We start from the raw sequence: 18706 nt of genomic DNA on the forward strand, positions 1-18706 counted from the left end.
AATATGGGACGGCAGTGTTGTGTAAAAGGTTGTTACAATAAACAATCAAGTGCTGTGAATATCACCCTTTTCAAGGCACCAAAGTGTGCTGACGGTTTAAATAAGTGGTCGGGGCTCCTTAATTAAAAAATAACGCCAAATTCTTATGTTTGCGAAGAACATTTTAATATATGCGATGTAAAAAGTACAGAAATTGTACGTGCAACAAATAAATAAATATTTGTACAATTGAAACAAAGTCTTAGTGTGTGTTTATTATAATATTATCCTAAGTATAATTTATCCTCATAAAATAAGTATTTTACATAACGATAAATATTTGTTTGGTCGTTAATCGACTCTCATTTTTTCAGTTTAATTAATTTTAAAAGTTAAAATATTTTACTTTATAAAACTTTTTATTGGAGGTGCATGAAGTCATTACAAGTTTTGAAACCTACTTGGTATTAAATACGTGGTTATGGCACGGTGTAAAAGAAACATAAGAAAGTAAACGTGGTATTGTTCACATGTAACACTAATACCCTCTGCAGGAGGGACAAGTAACTTTTTCTTCTTACGTTTCGTCTTCTTAGTTTCGAAATTTTCCATTTTTACTTGAAGTTTGAATGCGCGCAATTTTGTTAAATTTTGACTTACGTGGCTAATTCTGGCACCTGCGATAGCGGTACTCATAATGATTAAGAATCAGCTTGGTTTTTTTGTTTCAGATGAGTACGTGAGCTTAAATCACTCCCGCCAGGGAGGTATTTCTTTTCAGAGGCGCGATTTTGAACTCCAAATAACATTGAAAAAACACAATTAAAAGAGTATTTAAAAAATTGTTCCATAAACATTACAAGTAGCTTAATAAATGAAAAAAAGTTTGACATTGTTATTCATTGTATTCACTGAGACAAAAAGCCCGAATGTTGCCGAATTTTGCAGCGTGATTACCAGAAGGTTCAAATCTCCAAAGACATCCCAAAACATAATTTTTTTCCTAGGAAGAGCTTTGGGTGTGTGAGGGCTTCCGTACAGCAACCGCCCAGTACAAATAATTAATAACCCCGATAAGCTTACCACACTTGGGATACATACGTCAAGGAAGATCATTTTCAGAGAAACAGACAGTTATGCTTTTACCTTTATTTCATAAAACTTCACCACAGGTGGCTAACATATGAGCCAGCTATTAAAAAGAAAGTGTTTAAACATCATAATTAAAAATTTGATCTATAAAAGAAAGCAAGATCCACCCGCAAGGAATTGACTGGAGGTATTTCGATTATTCAATTCGTGTTTGTAGGCACATAAGTACATTTTAATAAGTATGGTTAGTAACGTTAATCAGACCCAGACCCATGTCGGACTGACACTCCCGAATTCGAAAATATCTGGGTGTCCTATGTGCGAAATATTGGGGAAGCTTTCCGACCACCTGAAAGGTGGTCGCAATCGCGATGTGGCTGGTCCCGAAACAGCCTCGAACGTTTCAGTGCCGTCCTGATCGATAGCCAATATTTTCGTATCTATTACGCCGTAGGGCAAAGGTTGATCCTCCAAGTCTCCCCGATATGTCAAACCCAGCGGTGGATCTGCTCGTGGATTCTCATTCTCGGCAGTGCATTCTTCCTGGCTGCATCCACGCATCATCTCTCGGAATTGCTGGAACGTGGTGACATTCTCCTGCAGGCGCGCTAAGCTGTCCCTCCACGCGATCACCTCCTTGGCAGGCCGTACGATTTCGTTGACGTTTTGGAAGTTGGACGCGCCGACGTAGCACACGTAGCCGGCTTTCTTGAACTCCTCCGTGTAATTCATGGCAACAGTGACGCTTGGCAACTGCTCCACCAGCAGCATGGCCATGGAACGAGGCTCGAAGGTGATCCACTGGTTCACAGAGGCACCTCCGTTTTGATGGGACATCGTTTCGAACCAAGTCTGGCCGCTCGTTGCCAAGCGATTCGCTGCCATTAATCTCACAGATAGCATTACCTACGAAAGTGTGGTTTTAATTAGAGGTATCTGTCTTACAATTAGAAATGGAAATACGTAGACAGTGTTTCCTAAATTATGTTCCTCTCGCCCTGATTGCAAGCTAATTATCGAAAGCTTCTTATTTTTGTTACACAAATTCAGCTCTCCTTCGATTTCTTTCGCTCAACAGGCATCCATGCACACTTTGAGGAGAGTAATTTGGGAAACCCTGCGGCGATGCAATGGCTCTTAGACCTACATGATCTTTCGGATACAAGAAGCTCCATTCGCTCTGATTCGACGCCAGCAAGGACGTCCCAGAAACGACCAACTCATGATTGTCACCGCGCACTGTGTAAAACTCGTCCTTGGATGACAGTGCCCCAGGATAGGACGACATCACGATCGATCGTCTGGGTATCGACGTGGCAGTTTTCAGCGCGGTGGAGCCGAACGTGTACTTCTTCAAGAGCCTCAGCATTTGCGTGTACCTAGAAGACGAAAGGCAGAGGGACATTAGCGGGCTCTGCTAAGCCACGCCTTAGCGATGCCTATTTCTACTCGACTTTTATCGATCGACGATTTACTGGTTATACCGTTTTACCCACGTTTATCGAAGCCGTCCTTGCCGCTAGGAAACGTAAAATTTGTCAGTCGGTTTGCGCACTGAATTGCCGGAAATGGAGCTAGGCGTACGAGGTGAAGGTTGTACTCACGGTGCGGCGGTGTTGTGACCAATCGCGATTAACGGCTCCGAATTGTCCCTCGGTAGAGATTTCACGTAGATTATGGAACTCGTGGGGATGTCTGAGATGTTGAAGACTCGTTGGAAAGCAGGCATGTCGGAAGCCAGAGCCAGCCAAAGGAAGTCGTCGGATTCCAATGACACCGATTTACGGCTCCGACGCACGGCATGCTTCCAGCCAGCTTCTAAACCATCCAATTGGGTGTAAAATAATCGTACCTGCAGGGAACATTAGCTTGAATTATTCGATTATTTCGGCAACTACTCTATACGCATGAAGCGAGATACTATCGAGTCAGTCTGCCGTTTATGATGAGTTTGGCGGTGAAACGGGTCATCCAAGTAATGGGATTTTCTTTTGTGTCTGTATAGGGCTTTTGCAATGCTGAGATCTTGGACTTGGTAGTGGGCAATTAAATGGACCTGGGAACGGAATGGCTTGATTTGTGAAGAACCAATTGTTGACGTAGCGTACCATATGCCAAAAAGGATCTGTAGATTCTAGCAGCTCAGCGCGCTTGCGGATGACGGATGTGTTGTCTCGAAGATATCGCGTTAACTTTCGGCACTCGGCGGGCTTTTCTTCGCATTGGGGCCTGATGGTGTTGTACCAATGGTGATGGATCAGTTGCCAAGTGAGGCTTCCTTCTAAAAGACCGGCGGCGTAGGCTTGTACGGTGTCGGGGTATTTTGAAGATGTTTCTATTTCGATGTACGACCATCTGCAATGTTAGTCGCACTGTTAATTAATGCGCACGCGGGAATGTCGTTGCGGTTCTTTGAGGAAAGGAAGAGCTTTTCAATTACAGTATCTGAATTGTTATGGACAACTGGTTTTCTAAGCTACTCTACCTCTTGTGAGCTACTATTTTCTCTTCCAAGCTACTTCATTCTTCATGTAATGTAAATGACATCTGATCAGTCTCATGTACTCGTACCAAACAGATGCAGACACCTATATACTGATCGATCTGACGCAACAGGTGCGATAACGTGGACCTACCCCTGCTCAAAAATCCCAGTCTTATAGTAGGCTCGAGCAGCGTGCATCGGCACGGCGGTTAGATCATTGCCTTGGCCCCAAAAGTCAATGCGGTATCCTCCTTTGCGGTTCCAAAGTACGGTTGCTGAATAAGTGCCATCTTGTTCAACACTGCCAACACACGCGGAAGCAGAAATGGTTAAATTAAAACAAGAATGTCTATTCAACAGTTTCAACGTACATTTCCCAAAAGAAACCACCCGCCTCCACAGCGCAACGCATAGAAGCTGTGCCATTACAAACTAAAGGCGCCCTAGAAGCTCAACAATTCTTATAAAATACAATTCCCCAGGACGCGTGGCGAAATTGCCTGCCACCCCTTTGTTAGATCTGCAAAAAGGAACTATCCTCGAGGGACCTGAAATCAAGAGGCAAACAGTCTAATCTCTGTTCCACATAGCAAGTGTCCAGCATGATCCACGCGCAAACGATAATGGCAAGCGCAAACAACGACAGCCGACACGCTCTTAAAAGAAACAAGTCGCCGTTTATCTCTTCGGGGAAATTGTGCCTCTGTCGGCGCCACAAGCAACAAGATAAACCACACTCGCCGCCCGACCGGGTGGCCCGTGCATCCTCGCCAGACGACCCGCGATATCCAAGACCGCGGCGCGAATTCGAGAATCCAGACGTCGCGCGACACTCGATACTCGAGCAGCGACCGGTCTCATCCAGCTTGTCACCGCGAAAACGCTGATGCTCCACCGCCGCTACAACTTGCTAGCACACGCGTGCAACGCGTGACACGCGCCTCCACGGTTGCCGAGGCAGAGTCGGGGAGAACTGGAAGAAATGCTGTGCTGACACTTCGATCCGAGCCGGACTAGTTCTATCCCCCGCTAAACACTTAAACCAACTAACTAGATTAGACTAGTTCTGGAATGGGAAAGATTTCGGAGCAGCGATCCCTATCGACTCTAGAAAACTAAAATCGAAAAATTGGGCATATTAATCCCTTGATCGATTTCGAGACGCTCCGAATCCCTTAAAATGTCATTCCATTTTCTAATCTAAAGAATTCAAATCATCGTTGTAATAACAGTTGCTGGAAGATAGCAGATAAAACCATGTGGTAGACATCGATTTTGATCGAAAATCAGTAAATAGGTGTCCGAGCGTTTCTGCCAATGGGTCTTAATAATAGAGATATTTACATGTAAATTATTAAAAAATTTTAGTGGCCGTGGGGTTTTAGTGGGTAAAAATCCCACAACTACCCTGGCGCCCGCGAGGATTATTCCCCTCTGGAGGCGTCGGGGTGCCTTTTGAAGATTTCCCCAAGTTAAAAAAAAAGAATTTATAAAAAAAAGTAATTCATAAATTTTTTTTTAACGTGAAGATGTCATCCAAAGGCACCCTGACGCCTCCAGAAGGGAATTCCCCGCGGGCGCCGGGGTAGTTGTGGGATTTCTACCCACTAAAACCCCACTATGAAATTTTTAATAATTTACATGTAAATATCTCTATTATCAAGGCCCATTGGCAGAAACGCTCGGTCACCTATTTACTTATTATCGACACAGATCCATCGTGCCAAGGCTCATCAAAATCGATGTCTATCACATGGTGTCCTCGCCTTGTTAGCTTAACTTTTGGTGGAAAATGACTTTTTGACCCGTCGGGTACCCGGCTACCCGGAATAACTTCAAGCCATTTTCGGCTAACATCAGACTATACCACAGACAATCACAGACAATACTATATTCAATTGCTTGAAATTATTCCGGGTAATGTCCGGGTAGCCGGGTACCCGACGGGTCAAACAGTAACAACTCTAGTGGAAATAGTTCTATAGGGATCTATTGATGCTAATTTTTTCAAACTTACTATAGCATGGCTCAACTTCCAGGTGGGTGCCCGGATTTAAGGCGGATAGCATAGTATAGGAAATGCGTGGTGCGAATGAATGAACTTACTGTCCGAACTCGCTGAGAATGATGGCCCCGATTCCCAGCAAGGCTACGGCGACGAGGATGTAGGTGGAGATGCGTGTCTGCAGCCAGGAGGCTCCTACTACCTTCAGCATGGCTCATCGGTGAGCGATACACCTTGGTTACAAGAAGAAAAAAGGTAGCTGAAAAGCACGAATTTCGCGTTCTCAACCCATCGATTACAGAAGCTTGGTCTACAGCCTCTTCAGGCGCTTTAAAAGCTGCCGATGATGCGCGCTGGTCCCGTGGTCACTGGAACAAACAAATAAACGACCGTTAATGGACGACTTGCTAGCGAGAATCGACTTGAACTTGTCTTAGATCAAACTACGATAGAACTTAACCCGTTTGAAGGATATTTGAACGGCTAACACAGAAGCCTGACTCGGCGCTTCGAATGGCACAGAGTTTTGAAAAGAGGCCCCTTTTCAGAGAGAAGCGCGAACTTCGGTAAAACGTCGAGGGATTAAACGATCGAATAGTGATTTAACCTTGGAGATTTTCTTTCCTTTCGAAGGCACGAGACTTGGCCTAAGGTTTTATGTTGCATAGCATCGAAGCCACTGGTCGTCCTATTCGAATGAGTTAAGGGGATATTCTGGTCTAGCGCGAGATTTCATTACCATTTTTCTGAATTTTTTTATGGGCAATCAAAGTAAGGGTGGTACACAACGTTTTCCGTAAAATTTTAATCGTCCTTTTAACTATATTTATAAATTTTTTTGTCGCGAAAAAATTAATATGAAATGTACAGATGTCAGAACAGAAAGGGGGTCTGGGAAGAAAACGGAGTTTTCTGTTTAACTTGGCGCCATTATGCGAAGAAATTTATTTTATTGAATTATCTCGATCCAGATGATAGCCATATTCTTACTGAATACAATTTTCGTGGCAGCCAATTGGACGACTCCGCAAAAACGGACAATCTTCATGTCTCCATACAGACATTTCATACTAAATTTATCGCGGCAAGAAAATTTGTTAATACAGTTAAAAGGACAATTAAGTTTTTAGGGAAACCGTTGTGTACTACGCTTACTTTGATTGCCTACAAAAAATTCTGAAAAATGGTAATGAAACTCGCGCGCTTGGCCAGAATACACCCTGCGTTATCGATGGTCCTTGGTAATTTCGTAACGACAGTGGCCTGGGGATCACCTACATGGACGACTCGGCCGAAGGTTTTCTTCCATTTGCGCTCAGCCTTGTCCACTCCGACGCCTCAATTATTACACAGCGATCGCAAGTTGCGTATGCGTCGAATCGCTGAAGCAATCAAGGCCATCGTCGATGGTATTCGTATCAATGGAAAATCGAGATCGATCGCGTGGCAACCGGATAAAGGCTGATCCGTACAGATCAATTCCGCCTGAATCGCCTCTTTGTTTCCGGTGACACTCGGTGTCAATGTCTTCGGTGCAGGGGATTGAAGTGGACCAATTTTTAATTGCTCCGCTTCGACATGAAAATCCTTCGGTTCCGCTTGGTGCTCCAAGCGCAACATTTGCACGTGGCAACGCCGGCGATCAATTTCACAGTTCTTAGCCAACAACATAATATTTTCTCTAGGAAATTAGAATTTAAAAAATTTAATTCATCTGCTTTTATAAAAAAAAATAATCTGGAGCAGTAAAAATTTTCCGTGCTCCGAGTAGAACCCCATTGCTCCACTGTGTTCTGCACCGCAGTTCCGAGCTCCGCTCCAAACTCTTTCGGTGTCTACTGAACAGAGTTGGGCATTATCCGAATAAATTAGACGAATAACTTGAAATAAAAATTGCGAATGAAACTGAAGTTATTCGTGAATAACGAATGATGCCCAACTCTGCTACTGAACACACAGAACTAATATGCGTGGAACGGCCTTTACATTTCCCTCCCGTGGAATATCGCACGTCTATAATAATTTAGCGTCTACTCTAGTTATCTGCGATAGCGCAAGTTTACGAAACGATACTGTCCACCGTCCACTGGCGCAAGAGAGGAACGTGACGAAGGTTAAGGTCGAATTCTCCTCTACCGCTGGTATTTGGCACCCGCGATTAAAACGCACGCGGGCAAATCGGCGAACTTATGAGACCGTGTTGCTATTAATACAAAAAGTGACTCAAGAAAGCCGCAAATCTTTTCAGCGCCCGCGTATAGTTGAATGGTAACTACTCGCGTGGCAGTAGGGGATGATCGGCGATAAGGGTAGAAGGGAAGTCAGGAGTTTTTCATTGAGCAATATTCAATTCCTGGTGGTGATCTATCTATATGTACAAAAATGTTCGTGCCATTACGTATGTATGTTTGAAAGCGCAAAACTCAAAAACTACTGAACCGATTTCGATGAACTATGTGCCACAAGAATCTTTGTTTTAATGACTCTGCTATAGGCTGCAGAATAGATCCAAAATCCAGGCGCAGAGGACGCTACAATTAAAATTAGATGTTAAATTAAATGAGAACGGAAAGTCTAATTTATACTGTAGCGAAGCAGAGTTATTTTGCGAGTCTTCAGAGATCTTTGGAAGAAATAGAAGAACTCGACACGTTAATGGAGGCATACGAATCGTCGCGGAAGGTTAAGGCCAGCTCATCCGCGATCTCTACGGTCGATATTTGTAATTAGATACATTTAGCTCCCTCTAATTATTTATCGTTCACCCAGTGAACTCGTTTATCACCACCGAATTGCGCAACTGCGAATCGCTAGGCAGCCACGGGTACTAACAAGAAAAATTGTCGTTAAGTGGTCTTTTGGGTCGTTAACGTCCTGCTGCGATGTTGCTACGAAGCAGGAATAGAGTAATTATGCAACGGTGACGATATTGCAAGAGTGAATAAAATTTGCGGCGCCAGTGGAGCCATTAAAGTGGGAGAAGCGAGATTAGGAATGATAAGTTAGAGGTATTCCAGGAAGAACGAGCAGTAAGATTTGTAAACATCCACTTGAACGTTTCAATGAATTTTATTTTCTTCCGCCACTTTCAATTACAAATTTCTTAAACTCGCAAAGCGATGGTTGAACATATTTTTAGAATTATTCCGGGTAGCGCGTGGCAGGTGCGATGGAGAGAATCATTGCTAACTGCATCTAATCGCAGCAGATGGATGTTAATCAAGTCGATCGTGTTTGAAATGCACGACTAATGGCGCTTCAGGAGGCATAGTTCACTGCTCGATATTTCAATTCATTTTTTTTTAATTTCCCTAATCGAATAAATTTCACTTAAGGCTTTCGTCGTTTAGAAGTGACTCACGGGAACCGAGCCAATCCCAGCTTTTCTCAAGTGCTTGACATATACAGCTAAGCTCTGATTACACGAATACATATCGAGCAGCTCAAGGGTTTAGAGAAACGTTTAATACGATGCATTATATTTGTTGTTGACGCGAAAGATGTTGCACAATACCGTGCAGATTTCCATCAGCATTGCATACCACGAAGAAATTTCTTTTAGAAGAAATCGCAGCCATTTATTTACCTTGACAAGGGATCTGTTAAATTTATTTTTTAATAAAAAGTGGTAGCTTGAGTGGTGAAATTATTGTTTTTAACCCATATTTCTGTACATGTTTAGACCTTAATAACGAAATTAAAAAATTTGGCGAATTTTAAAAAGAAAAATCGCTTTTATCCACAACTATTTTTTTTCCGATACAAATTTCAATATATCAAGATTTACATTTCTAGAGACTATTAGAGCACGATTGTATGAGTAGGTATTACGAATGCACAATTATCACTCAAAAGTTAAAAGATTAAAAAAATACGAAAATGGCCACGGAGAGTTAAACTTGATGATTTCTCACGAACTTTACTAACAAGGGAAGATCCCGAACCCGAAAATTCCAAAAATTCTGAAACTTTGTGAATATGTAGGCGATTTCCTCCTGATTACAGCGAAAATTTTGTTTGCTGCTCAAATTCGCTCAAAGGGGGTGAAATTAACCCCTGAAAAATCGGCTATTTTCCGATTTTTCTGTTATAATTCGCGAACTGTAAGAGATAGAGAAAAAGTTTCACGACAACAGTTACTTGATTCAATTAGATCTATCATTTGGTGAACAAATTATTTTAGAGTTCACGAGTTATGACACAACATCGGGAAATAGCCGATTTTTCAGGGGTTAATTTCACCCCCTTCGAGTGAATTTGGGCAGCAACAAATTTCGTTATAACCAGGAGGAAATCCCCTACACATTCACAAAGTTTCAGCCTTTTTTGAATTTTCGAGTTCGGGATCTTCCCTTGCAAGTACAAATTAACGTGAAAATTATAATACTTCCTGGACAAAGGATTTACACGGCAGTGCGTTACGCGGAGGAAAAGAAACGTTGCCCCGCAGTCGCGGATGCGCTTAAATAGACCAAGTAGAATATCTGTCTGGCAGCAGCCTAAAAATAATTTCCCACGCATTCTCGCGGCACCAAAAGGCGACACCTTTAACGCCGATGTGTAAAAGCGCGTGCATTCCCCGCGACAGGTTCGGGAGAACGAGAAATGTCGCTAGGCATATCTGGAGCGCTTCAGAAAATTGTGCCGGACAATTTTAAGAACCGTCGCCGCGTATCTCGGGACTTAATGTTCTTCTGCAGCTGGAAACCAATATGAATTATTCCCCGGCAACTGGGTGCGTCGTCGCACAGAGAGAGAAAAAAAAGGCGTTGCTTGATCCGGATGCATACAAAATGCGTGTATATCAATTTCATTCGATCAGGTTCGCGGGAATTATGCGGGAGAATTTTTTCTTCCATTTTCTTGCACCACCGGGGGATATTCTGCTGCTTCGAGAGTGTCTCCGTAAATTTTCCATCAGTCTCGAGTTTGCGTTGCGCGGTAGACGGAGGTGCCTTACGATACGCGGTGCTAGTTTAATTAGCAATTGTAAGCGTTAGCGGTGTTATAAATTCAAATTTAATTGCCCCAGTAATATCTGCGGAGCGTGCGGGCGGTAGTAAATCAAAACGGCGGGACTTTGTTTTCGCGTTAAATTGTATAACAGTTTTATTTTTCGCGACGACGACGAGGAAAGTTTCGCGAGCCGGGACCGCCGAGAAGCACGTGGTATATAAAACCGTGTCTGCCCTCGTGCCTCGGTGGCTAACGTATCTCCGGGGGAAGATGATTAACTCGAGTCTCTTCGCGCGTGAGTCTTACTTCCTAGCTCAACAGTCATCCCTGCTGAATTGCTCGAGACACTTTCCTCGGCGAAGGAGGGAAAGAATGCCGCTGATCCGTCGCACCAATTTTTTCCCGCCCAATGCACCACGTGCTCGCGATTCAGTCAGCGCAAATCAATACGAACATGAACTCTTTCAACCTGCTTATCGCCCGACAATTATCAACTCGACTTATCGTACCATATTCCAAGTAGGATAGTAATAAACCAGTTCATTTTAAAAGCCTTTGCTAGGTACTTCGTAGAAGCAGCGACGTTCTATGCGTTTCTTTTCCGCCGAAGCCGTTCCAACGTTTGTCTTCTTCTCCGAGCATCGGTTCGGCATCGAGATTCAATCAGAGTGCGCGGTAATTCTACACCCAATTATGCATGTTTAATGAATTCAAGAAATCTCTAAATCCCACACAGGCTACTAAGAATATTAATACACCGTATTTATTTGTCTCACTTGCTGATTCATTTGCTTATGTAATAGTGAGTACTCGATAGAAATTGCAGTATTTTTTTTTGTTTTAGCTCGAAGCCTCTTTCGAACGATGTGATTATAATGATTGAACTTACTTCGTCGTATTTCCTTCGCGGTGAAGTTCTAACGCGGCTTTTCAAGTAATCAAACGCACACAACTATGCAGTGGCGCGGAACTTCGGGAAGGTACTTCATGCCAAGCAACTTCACTCGAACATACCATCTGCTTCACACTTGGAGCGACTGATAGCTGTACAAACTTCTCCAACCAATTATACCTGTCCAGCGGAAACAGGGGGATGCAAAGGTGGCAAGTAAGATGCAATCGCGCGGGCCCGCTCGTAAATGGCACGTGTGCCCGGCAATCGAGGAAAAAAGGCCGAACGATAGCAAAGTTCACGAAGATTAACGCCAGCGCTCCGATTAGAATCCTCAGGAATTTTCCACTTTTTCAACCTGTCCCACCTCTCGAGTTTAAAAATGTATACGGACGTGCAATATTAAACAAATAATAATAATAATAATAATAAATCGTCTTTATTCTTTATAAAATAATCAATACAACGTCGTGGAGTTAGGAAACGCAAAGTATAGAAAGGGCGAGGCTCAGCGTCGCTGTTATTATGCTTGACCCGAAAATAGATTCGGAAAAATAGAGAGAACAAGAATGGGGAGGGGGGTAGAGTGTGAAAATAAGACGTTTGCAAGGACTCAGCGATAGGTCGCATCAGCCCAGTTAGCACTATGCCATGTGTGGATGCTTAAGCAGATAAGCTTTGGTCGCATTTTTCAAGCTATTTTTCACTTCACGAATGCTTTTTCAAGCATTTTGTACTAAACTTTTGCCAAGTGAAGTTTTCTCAAGTTACAATTTACTTCTTTAACCCTCCGTTGTCACACTGGGCCAAATTGACCCTGCAATTTTTTGAGCAAAAAAACTTTTTGTCGGCACTCTTATTGCTTCAAATTTTTTTTCATCACGATGACGCTTTAAACGCCAACTTTCAACGATGGGCATATGTTCTACAACGTTCAAGCTTTATCTCAGAATTTTTCAGACTTAATTTAACAAATAGTTTTTAAATAACAACTGATTGAAAATCGGCAGGGTGAAATTGACTCAGTGTGACAACGACGTTCGAAAAAGCAGGCGTGACAACCGAGGGTTAAAACGGTGTAGTGAAAACAATTGAAACTCGGCAGATATTTTCATCTATCTTGGTACCATTTTGAAGATAACTCCAATACACCCTTAATCGCGCTGATTCGGTCATCCGGACCAAAGGGATCACAGTTTTCCCAGTGACGCTTGAAACAGAGGCTTGCGAAGGATCGTTGCCACTTGAAACTCAGCACGTGCTCGAAATGCACTTTAGGACACGCTTGAAACGCTCCGGCTGCCGCGTCAGCCACGCTCGGTCGCGCGATTATAAACAATATTAACAACTTTTTAATCAGCGTTGCTACAGCGCCGGTCAAAAAAAACCTTGCCACGGTTCCAGTGCAAAGAATTGTATAATATCTATATTCATATATAATTCATATCCCCATGAATTGCAAGAGATCGTGAAACAGACTAGCGATACCGATACAATACGTAAAGCCTAGCGTTGAGTTCCTTAGAAGCTTCTAACATTCTTTCGACCACCACTACTGTATGAGAAACGGAGCACCACGAAGCCAGTCAGCGAATCGGTTGAGAATAAATTGATGGTGAATTCGAATCATCCACGAAGTTTAATAGCTGCGTAATAGATCCGGTAGAAGGAAATGCATCAGCCGGATAGATCCTTCGATCAGCCGGAGTCGTCGGAATGGTCGCGTGATCCCGCGTGCGCGACGAAGCAAGCCACACGCGCGATCACGGCGAGTGATGAACCGGCGAAGCTCGGTTCAGGGAAATGCGCTCACCTTGGCCGATGGTGTCTCTGAATTGGAGCGCGTCGTAGACGGGTAGATGATCGGTCATTCGTACGGAGATTACATTCCCTCGGTGTGCTTGATTTGCCGCGACTTTACGACGTGGACCAGTTGCTCCGACACTGAAGTCCAAGCGCGAGCACTCGTTGCTTGTCGACTGCCACCGCGACCCGTCTGCACACAATTTCGAGTGGAAGCACGTTCCCTTCCCATCGAGTCTCTCGCCAATCGGCGTCGACGTCCTTTATTATACCGTCGGCACTGCCGGGACGCGTCGTCGCGGCGCCCCGCACAAAACCCCCGCATCAAGAAAGATGCATGCCGCGAAAGCAAAGGCGTCCGTAAACTTTTTTTTCTCCAAAAATGTAGCAATGAAAAGACAACCCTGGCGATGATAACAGCGAATCAGATCATGAAACACTCTTGCTTCTTTCAACCCATTTTGTAGAATCTAGTGCCAATTTAATTAGAAATTTAAAACTGAAATTTAAAAATATTCAGTTTCTTAGTATAAACTTAATAAAGACCAGTTTAAAAAAGAATTAAAAACGACTTCAAAAACATAAAAATGCACTAATAAGTAAAAAATACATTTTTTTCTTATTTAATCTATGGTTGTCAATTGTTTTATGAAATAAGGGAAATTTTTACTTTTTACTGCATATATGTTTTGAAGACGGTTTTAATTTTTTTTTTAATTTTTTTTATTTTTTACTTTTTAGTTATTGAAATTCCATAACTACATTTATTTAAAACAATATGAGTAGGACTACAGAAAGAGCTGCTCGCAAAAAAGAACCGTTCGCTAGAAATGGAAGATTCCAAAAATAAGCGACTTGAAAAAGTGAGAATGAGGATGTCTCAAATTCGTTATATAGGGTCTACAACTCTGTGCGCGGAAATACTCTACAATGCGAGAATACATGAAATTCAAATTATGTAACGAGGCGAAGTTTTAATTAACCAGTACTGGCAAAGTATTGAGCCAATATTGATGCAGCGTAGAATGGGACCAGTGGGGCATCGCGCTCTTTCGAATAAACAAAAAAAAATCATCAAAATCGGTCCATATGCTGAGAAGTTATGCGAGGACAAACATAAAAAGAAATATATACGGATCGAATCTATAAACTCCTCCTTTTTGAAGTCGGTTAAAAATAGGCAAGTCCCATAATGAGCTAGGAGTTTCAGGGTTGTTCGCTTAATTTTTGAGGGGTGCGTGCCCGCGCTCTCGGCCGGGTTGCTAGGGTTGCCGAGTCTGGTTTGTAGGGGTCGTTGAGGTACCGTAGAGGTAAATTGTTTCTGGCATTGATTCGATTTAGAGGGAACCGGTTGGTACACCCTTGGCGGCTTGGGGTGAACTTGAGGAACTTGTTCTCGCACTCGGTTTTTTATGTACGTAGGTGCGCACGGCGCCACTCTGTGCTTTATCAATTTAGCGTGGCGCCTCCATCGGTCTCTGGGTCGTCTATTCCGAGTGTTTCGTGAACCTCGTGAACCCTGACGACGCTCTGTCGGCTGAAAGCTGGATGAATATTTTCAGCTTTCATGGCTCATTGTGCAGATATTCTTTTTTTAGGCTTTTGATTCGATTGGGAGCCGCGTGGAACGTGACTGGTGGGGGTTGTAGGGGAGATTGATAAATCGGTGAATGGCACAGTAGATTGGATCACCTGGGAGGCGAAAAAGTAGGATGGATTTAATTTTTATTTCGGTGAAGAAATATTTTTATCAAGGAACCATTATATACATTAGAAAGGCCACACTTTTGGCTATGAAATGTGAAATTTTCATTAAAAAATTCGGAGAAGAAGCGATCTCTTCAAAAAAGGCGCCCGCGAACATCCGCTGTTTTTCGTCTGAAACGAAAAAGGAAAAAATATTCTTAAAGTAGACAGGAAAAACTAGTACCTGTCGTAGCCGATTTGGGTTCTTTCAATTTCTCGTAAAACGGCGGGCGTTTGAATCTGGAAATCGACTTTACGACTGAAAATGTGAAAAGTGTATGGTGCGTGTTGCCCCTTAATAAAATACTATCTTTATTCATCTCCAGTTTGTATTTTACAGAACGAGAACACCTTGCTTGAAGTGGTACCAAACAGCTTATTACCACTGTTTCCTGGAGTGTCTGAAGTTGATTCGCCATTATCGAATGCAATCGGCTGAGATTACTCTCATTCTAATTAACCGATAAATACTTTCCTGATTATCTGGAATATGGAATATTTTCTGCAGATAGTTTACATATCAGCACAGACTTTAATCCTTACTTTATCGATATCTCTGCAATTCGATAGGCTAAATTTTAACGCGTTTATCGCGCGATGGAACCGTAGCTGCAAAAAGTGTATTGCAATGGGGAAGTGCTCGAGAACTAAAGGGATATCAAGCATTAATTCCATTGCCTAGAAATTAAAACGAACGCTTCACCCTCGTCCGGGCACAATTACAAATCCCATGCTCGAAAATCGATTGAAACACAGTCCGTACAGTGTCGATGACGAGTAGTTGCACTTGATGCAGTTCTTCAGGAAGACACTCTTCGCCGCTCGAACCTAATGAGCCTTAATTGGACTTAATTGAAAATTTTAGCCGCCCCGTTATGCGACCGGCCGAATACGCGACACTGATGCACCCTATTTAATAGAATTGCAAAAGGAAAGCAATCGATATCTTTCCATCGATCTATCATCACCAATACAGACTCAATGCCTGAACGTCTGCGGTAATGAATTTCCTCCGGGAAATAAGCGTGCATACCTATCAAGATCCATTACTTCCGGTGGCGCAACCTCCCGTATCACCACGATCGTTGTTTGTGTATGTATCTATTTGTTACACCCACCGCTCAGCCACTTTTTTCTCGCCTGAATTATTCACGTGCCCGTCGTACCTACTTACAAGGGAACACCCCGAACCCGGCAATTAAAAAAATTCTGAAACTTTGTGAATATGTAGGGAATTTCCTCCTGATTACAACGCAATTTTTTTTTTTTGCTGCCCAAATTCACTCTAAGGGGATGTAATTGACCCCCGAAAATCCGGCTGTTTTCCGATTTTGTGTTATAACTCGCGAATTGTAAGAGATAGAAAAGAAGTTTTCAGGCAGAAGTTACTTCTTACAATTAGGACTATCGTTTGGAAAAAGCAGGGCCGGTTTTCTCTATAAAAGGGCCCTGGGGCAGGAAATATTTTCGGGCTTTAAACAATTCTTCAACGGTAAAAAAGCATAACATCTTTTTGCAGTACGAAATCACGAAAAAAGGATATAAATATTAACACATTTAAATATACGACTTCTTTATTGCCATATCATTAATTATTACATTAAATTATTATATTAGAAATTATGTTCTAATTTCCTTTTTTCTTGAATTTAATAAGAAAAAAGATTCCTTCTCATTTTTCTTTTCTCTTTTCTCCGTGTTTGCACCCCCTCTGTGCTCGGCCCTGGGCAAAAGCGATGCGCGAGTTATAACACAAAATCTAAATTTCAGCCCCTTAGAGTGAATTTGGACAGCCTCCAAAAAATTGCGTAATCCCACAAATCCTTAAAATTTCATAATTTTTCGAATCTCCGGGTTGGGAATCTTCCCCAGTTACTATGGAGGCGTACTTAAAATCATCCCGCCAGCCGGGAGTCGACAACCTTTCGTCGTTCGGAGACTACACTCGGCCTTCGTCTCTTGCGAAATCCTATCCCACGTCCATTCGCCCGTTATCGCTGTCGTTCACTTATCTATTTCGCCGCTTCGATTTACCAGCCACGCCGCGTGCGGTCTTGCTCGAGCTGGCACCCCTCGATCCGCTGCTCTTCGCTTTTCAGAAGCGAAGCACGCGCTACGCGGCTCTATTGTTGCCTGAAATTTTGTAAACGCTGATTACGCGGAGTCGCGCTCCCATGACGCGGAAGCCGCGCCTGCTCGGAACCGGCGCGATAACGAGATAAGGCACGCGATCGGCGATGATTCAGTGATTCGCGCCGGCGGCGCCTGCGGAAAGAAACGCTTATCAGTCGAACGAGTGCAATTGCGTAATCGGAGAAGCTAGACGCCTTCGGCGTAAGCGGGGGCGATTAAAAATCCCAATTAAGCCCAATACAGCTTCGTCAGCTTCCAGAAGTCCCGAGCTGGATGCGATAAAGTGGGTGCGCAACCGGAGGCCGAGGGAACAATGCCCGGGAAGAAGTCGCGGCCGCGGCCGCGTTCGCTCGGGTGTTTAAACAAATTGTCTACGAAACGTGCAAAGAGGCGAGATCTCGCAATCGGCGGCTATTATTTCGTAACGTTGCGCGATCGGTGGCTGAACGGGAAGAAAGGAGCGTGAATATGTTTATGTACCGACGGAAACCTCCTCGAGCTACTTGTAATTTATAATTGCACGGGCATAGCCGCGATATGTAGATTAAACATAGCCGCGGTATGTAGATTAAATATTCTATGGAAATGTAAAACGCCCGTGGAAACGTACGGCGTTCCTCTCGTCGATGCTACGCAGATTCGTTGGGGGGAGGCAGTCTTTGCTACTGGAGCACTACTGTGTCGAATCTACCAGCAGTAATTATTAACTTAGATCGCGGAGTATCGATAATGTAACGACACAAGGCCATATCACTACAGCACGATCGCGGTCCGCTGGATGCGAGCGGAGGATCGCTGGTTCAAGTAGGCTTGCCCTCCTGTTAGATGACCGTTGCGACCGAAGCTCCGGCATGATGCACAGGAGAATAGTAATGACTCTATAATCGATATCAATAACAGGGAGGATCGGCTGGTTCAATAATTCCGAAGCATCTAATCCCCCGGGGTCTGCTTCCATTGCATAATCTTCAGGCGCGCGATAAAACACTAACAAGGGAACATCCCGAACCCAGAAATTCAAAAAATTCTGAAACTCGTGAACTGTAAAATAATTTTTTTTACCAAATGCTAGATCTAATTAAAAGAAGTAACTTTTGTTTCGAAACTTTTTTTCTATCTCTTACATTTCGCGAGTTATAACACAAAATCGGAAAACAGCCGAATTGTCAGGGGTTAATTTCGCCACCTTCGAGTGAATTTCGGCGGCAAACCAAAATTTCGTTGTAATCAGGAGGAAAGTTTCAGAATTTTTTGAATTTTCGGGTTCCGGATCATCCCTTCTAAGTAAAAGCTCTACAGAATCCAACAAAACACAGTGATCCAACAAACTTTTGTATGACCGGAAGTCAAGGCCTCCGGGCGGTACGGTCTACCTGGCGAGGCTCGCGAACGCGTGAGAGCAACCTAAGCATCGTGTTTCACACGGTCTGCCCCTGACCACGAAAGGGATCGATGCATTCATTGATGCGAAGGGACCAAGCTTGCCCAACTCTTCCTTTTCTCCAGGGAGGACGGGTGTACAATGAGCTGTCGCCTCTTTTTTATTTTAGTCCTTAGCAACCTGGATCTATAATTCTGAGAAGCACTGCAAGGTCGAAATTGACGCTAGCACGGT

The 18706-nt window shown here is 43.3% G+C and overlaps 1 protein-coding gene and 1 long non-coding RNA gene across 4 annotated transcripts; one reads left to right on the forward strand and one right to left on the reverse strand.

Moving 5' to 3' along the window:
* Positions 1-1113: 1113 nt before the first annotated feature.
* Positions 1114-13448, reverse strand: Lama (phospholipase B domain containing lamina ancestor). Of its 3 annotated transcripts, none has more exons than XM_076819023.1 (7): positions 13223-13446; positions 5663-5929; positions 3708-3857; positions 3180-3426; positions 2676-2923; positions 2219-2450; positions 1114-1977 (listed from the first exon to the last, which is right to left on the reverse strand). In XM_076819023.1, exons 2-7 carry the CDS (start codon positions 5770-5772, stop codon positions 1330-1332), a joined length of 1635 nt encoding a protein of 544 aa, XP_076675138.1. In that variant the 5' UTR covers positions 5773-5929; positions 13223-13446; the 3' UTR covers positions 1114-1329. The 3 variants fall into 3 exon arrangements, with proteins under 3 accessions (XP_076675138.1, XP_076675139.1, XP_076675140.1); XM_076819024.1 differs by lacking the exon at positions 13223-13446 and adding an exon at positions 11407-11425; XM_076819025.1 differs by lacking the exon at positions 3708-3857 and having other exon boundaries at positions 13223-13448.
* Positions 1885-2922, forward strand: LOC143372641 (uncharacterized). The gene is made up of 2 exons (XR_013086321.1): positions 1885-2003; positions 2150-2922. It is a non-coding gene; the product is annotated as an uncharacterized LOC143372641 (long non-coding RNA).
* Positions 13449-18706: the final 5258 nt, after the last annotated feature.

The sequence above is a fragment of the Andrena cerasifolii genome, chromosome 8 (genome assembly GCF_050908995.1).
Source record: "Andrena cerasifolii isolate SP2316 chromosome 8, iyAndCera1_principal, whole genome shotgun sequence".
Lineage (NCBI taxonomy): Eukaryota > Metazoa > Arthropoda > Insecta > Hymenoptera > Andrenidae > Andrena > Andrena cerasifolii.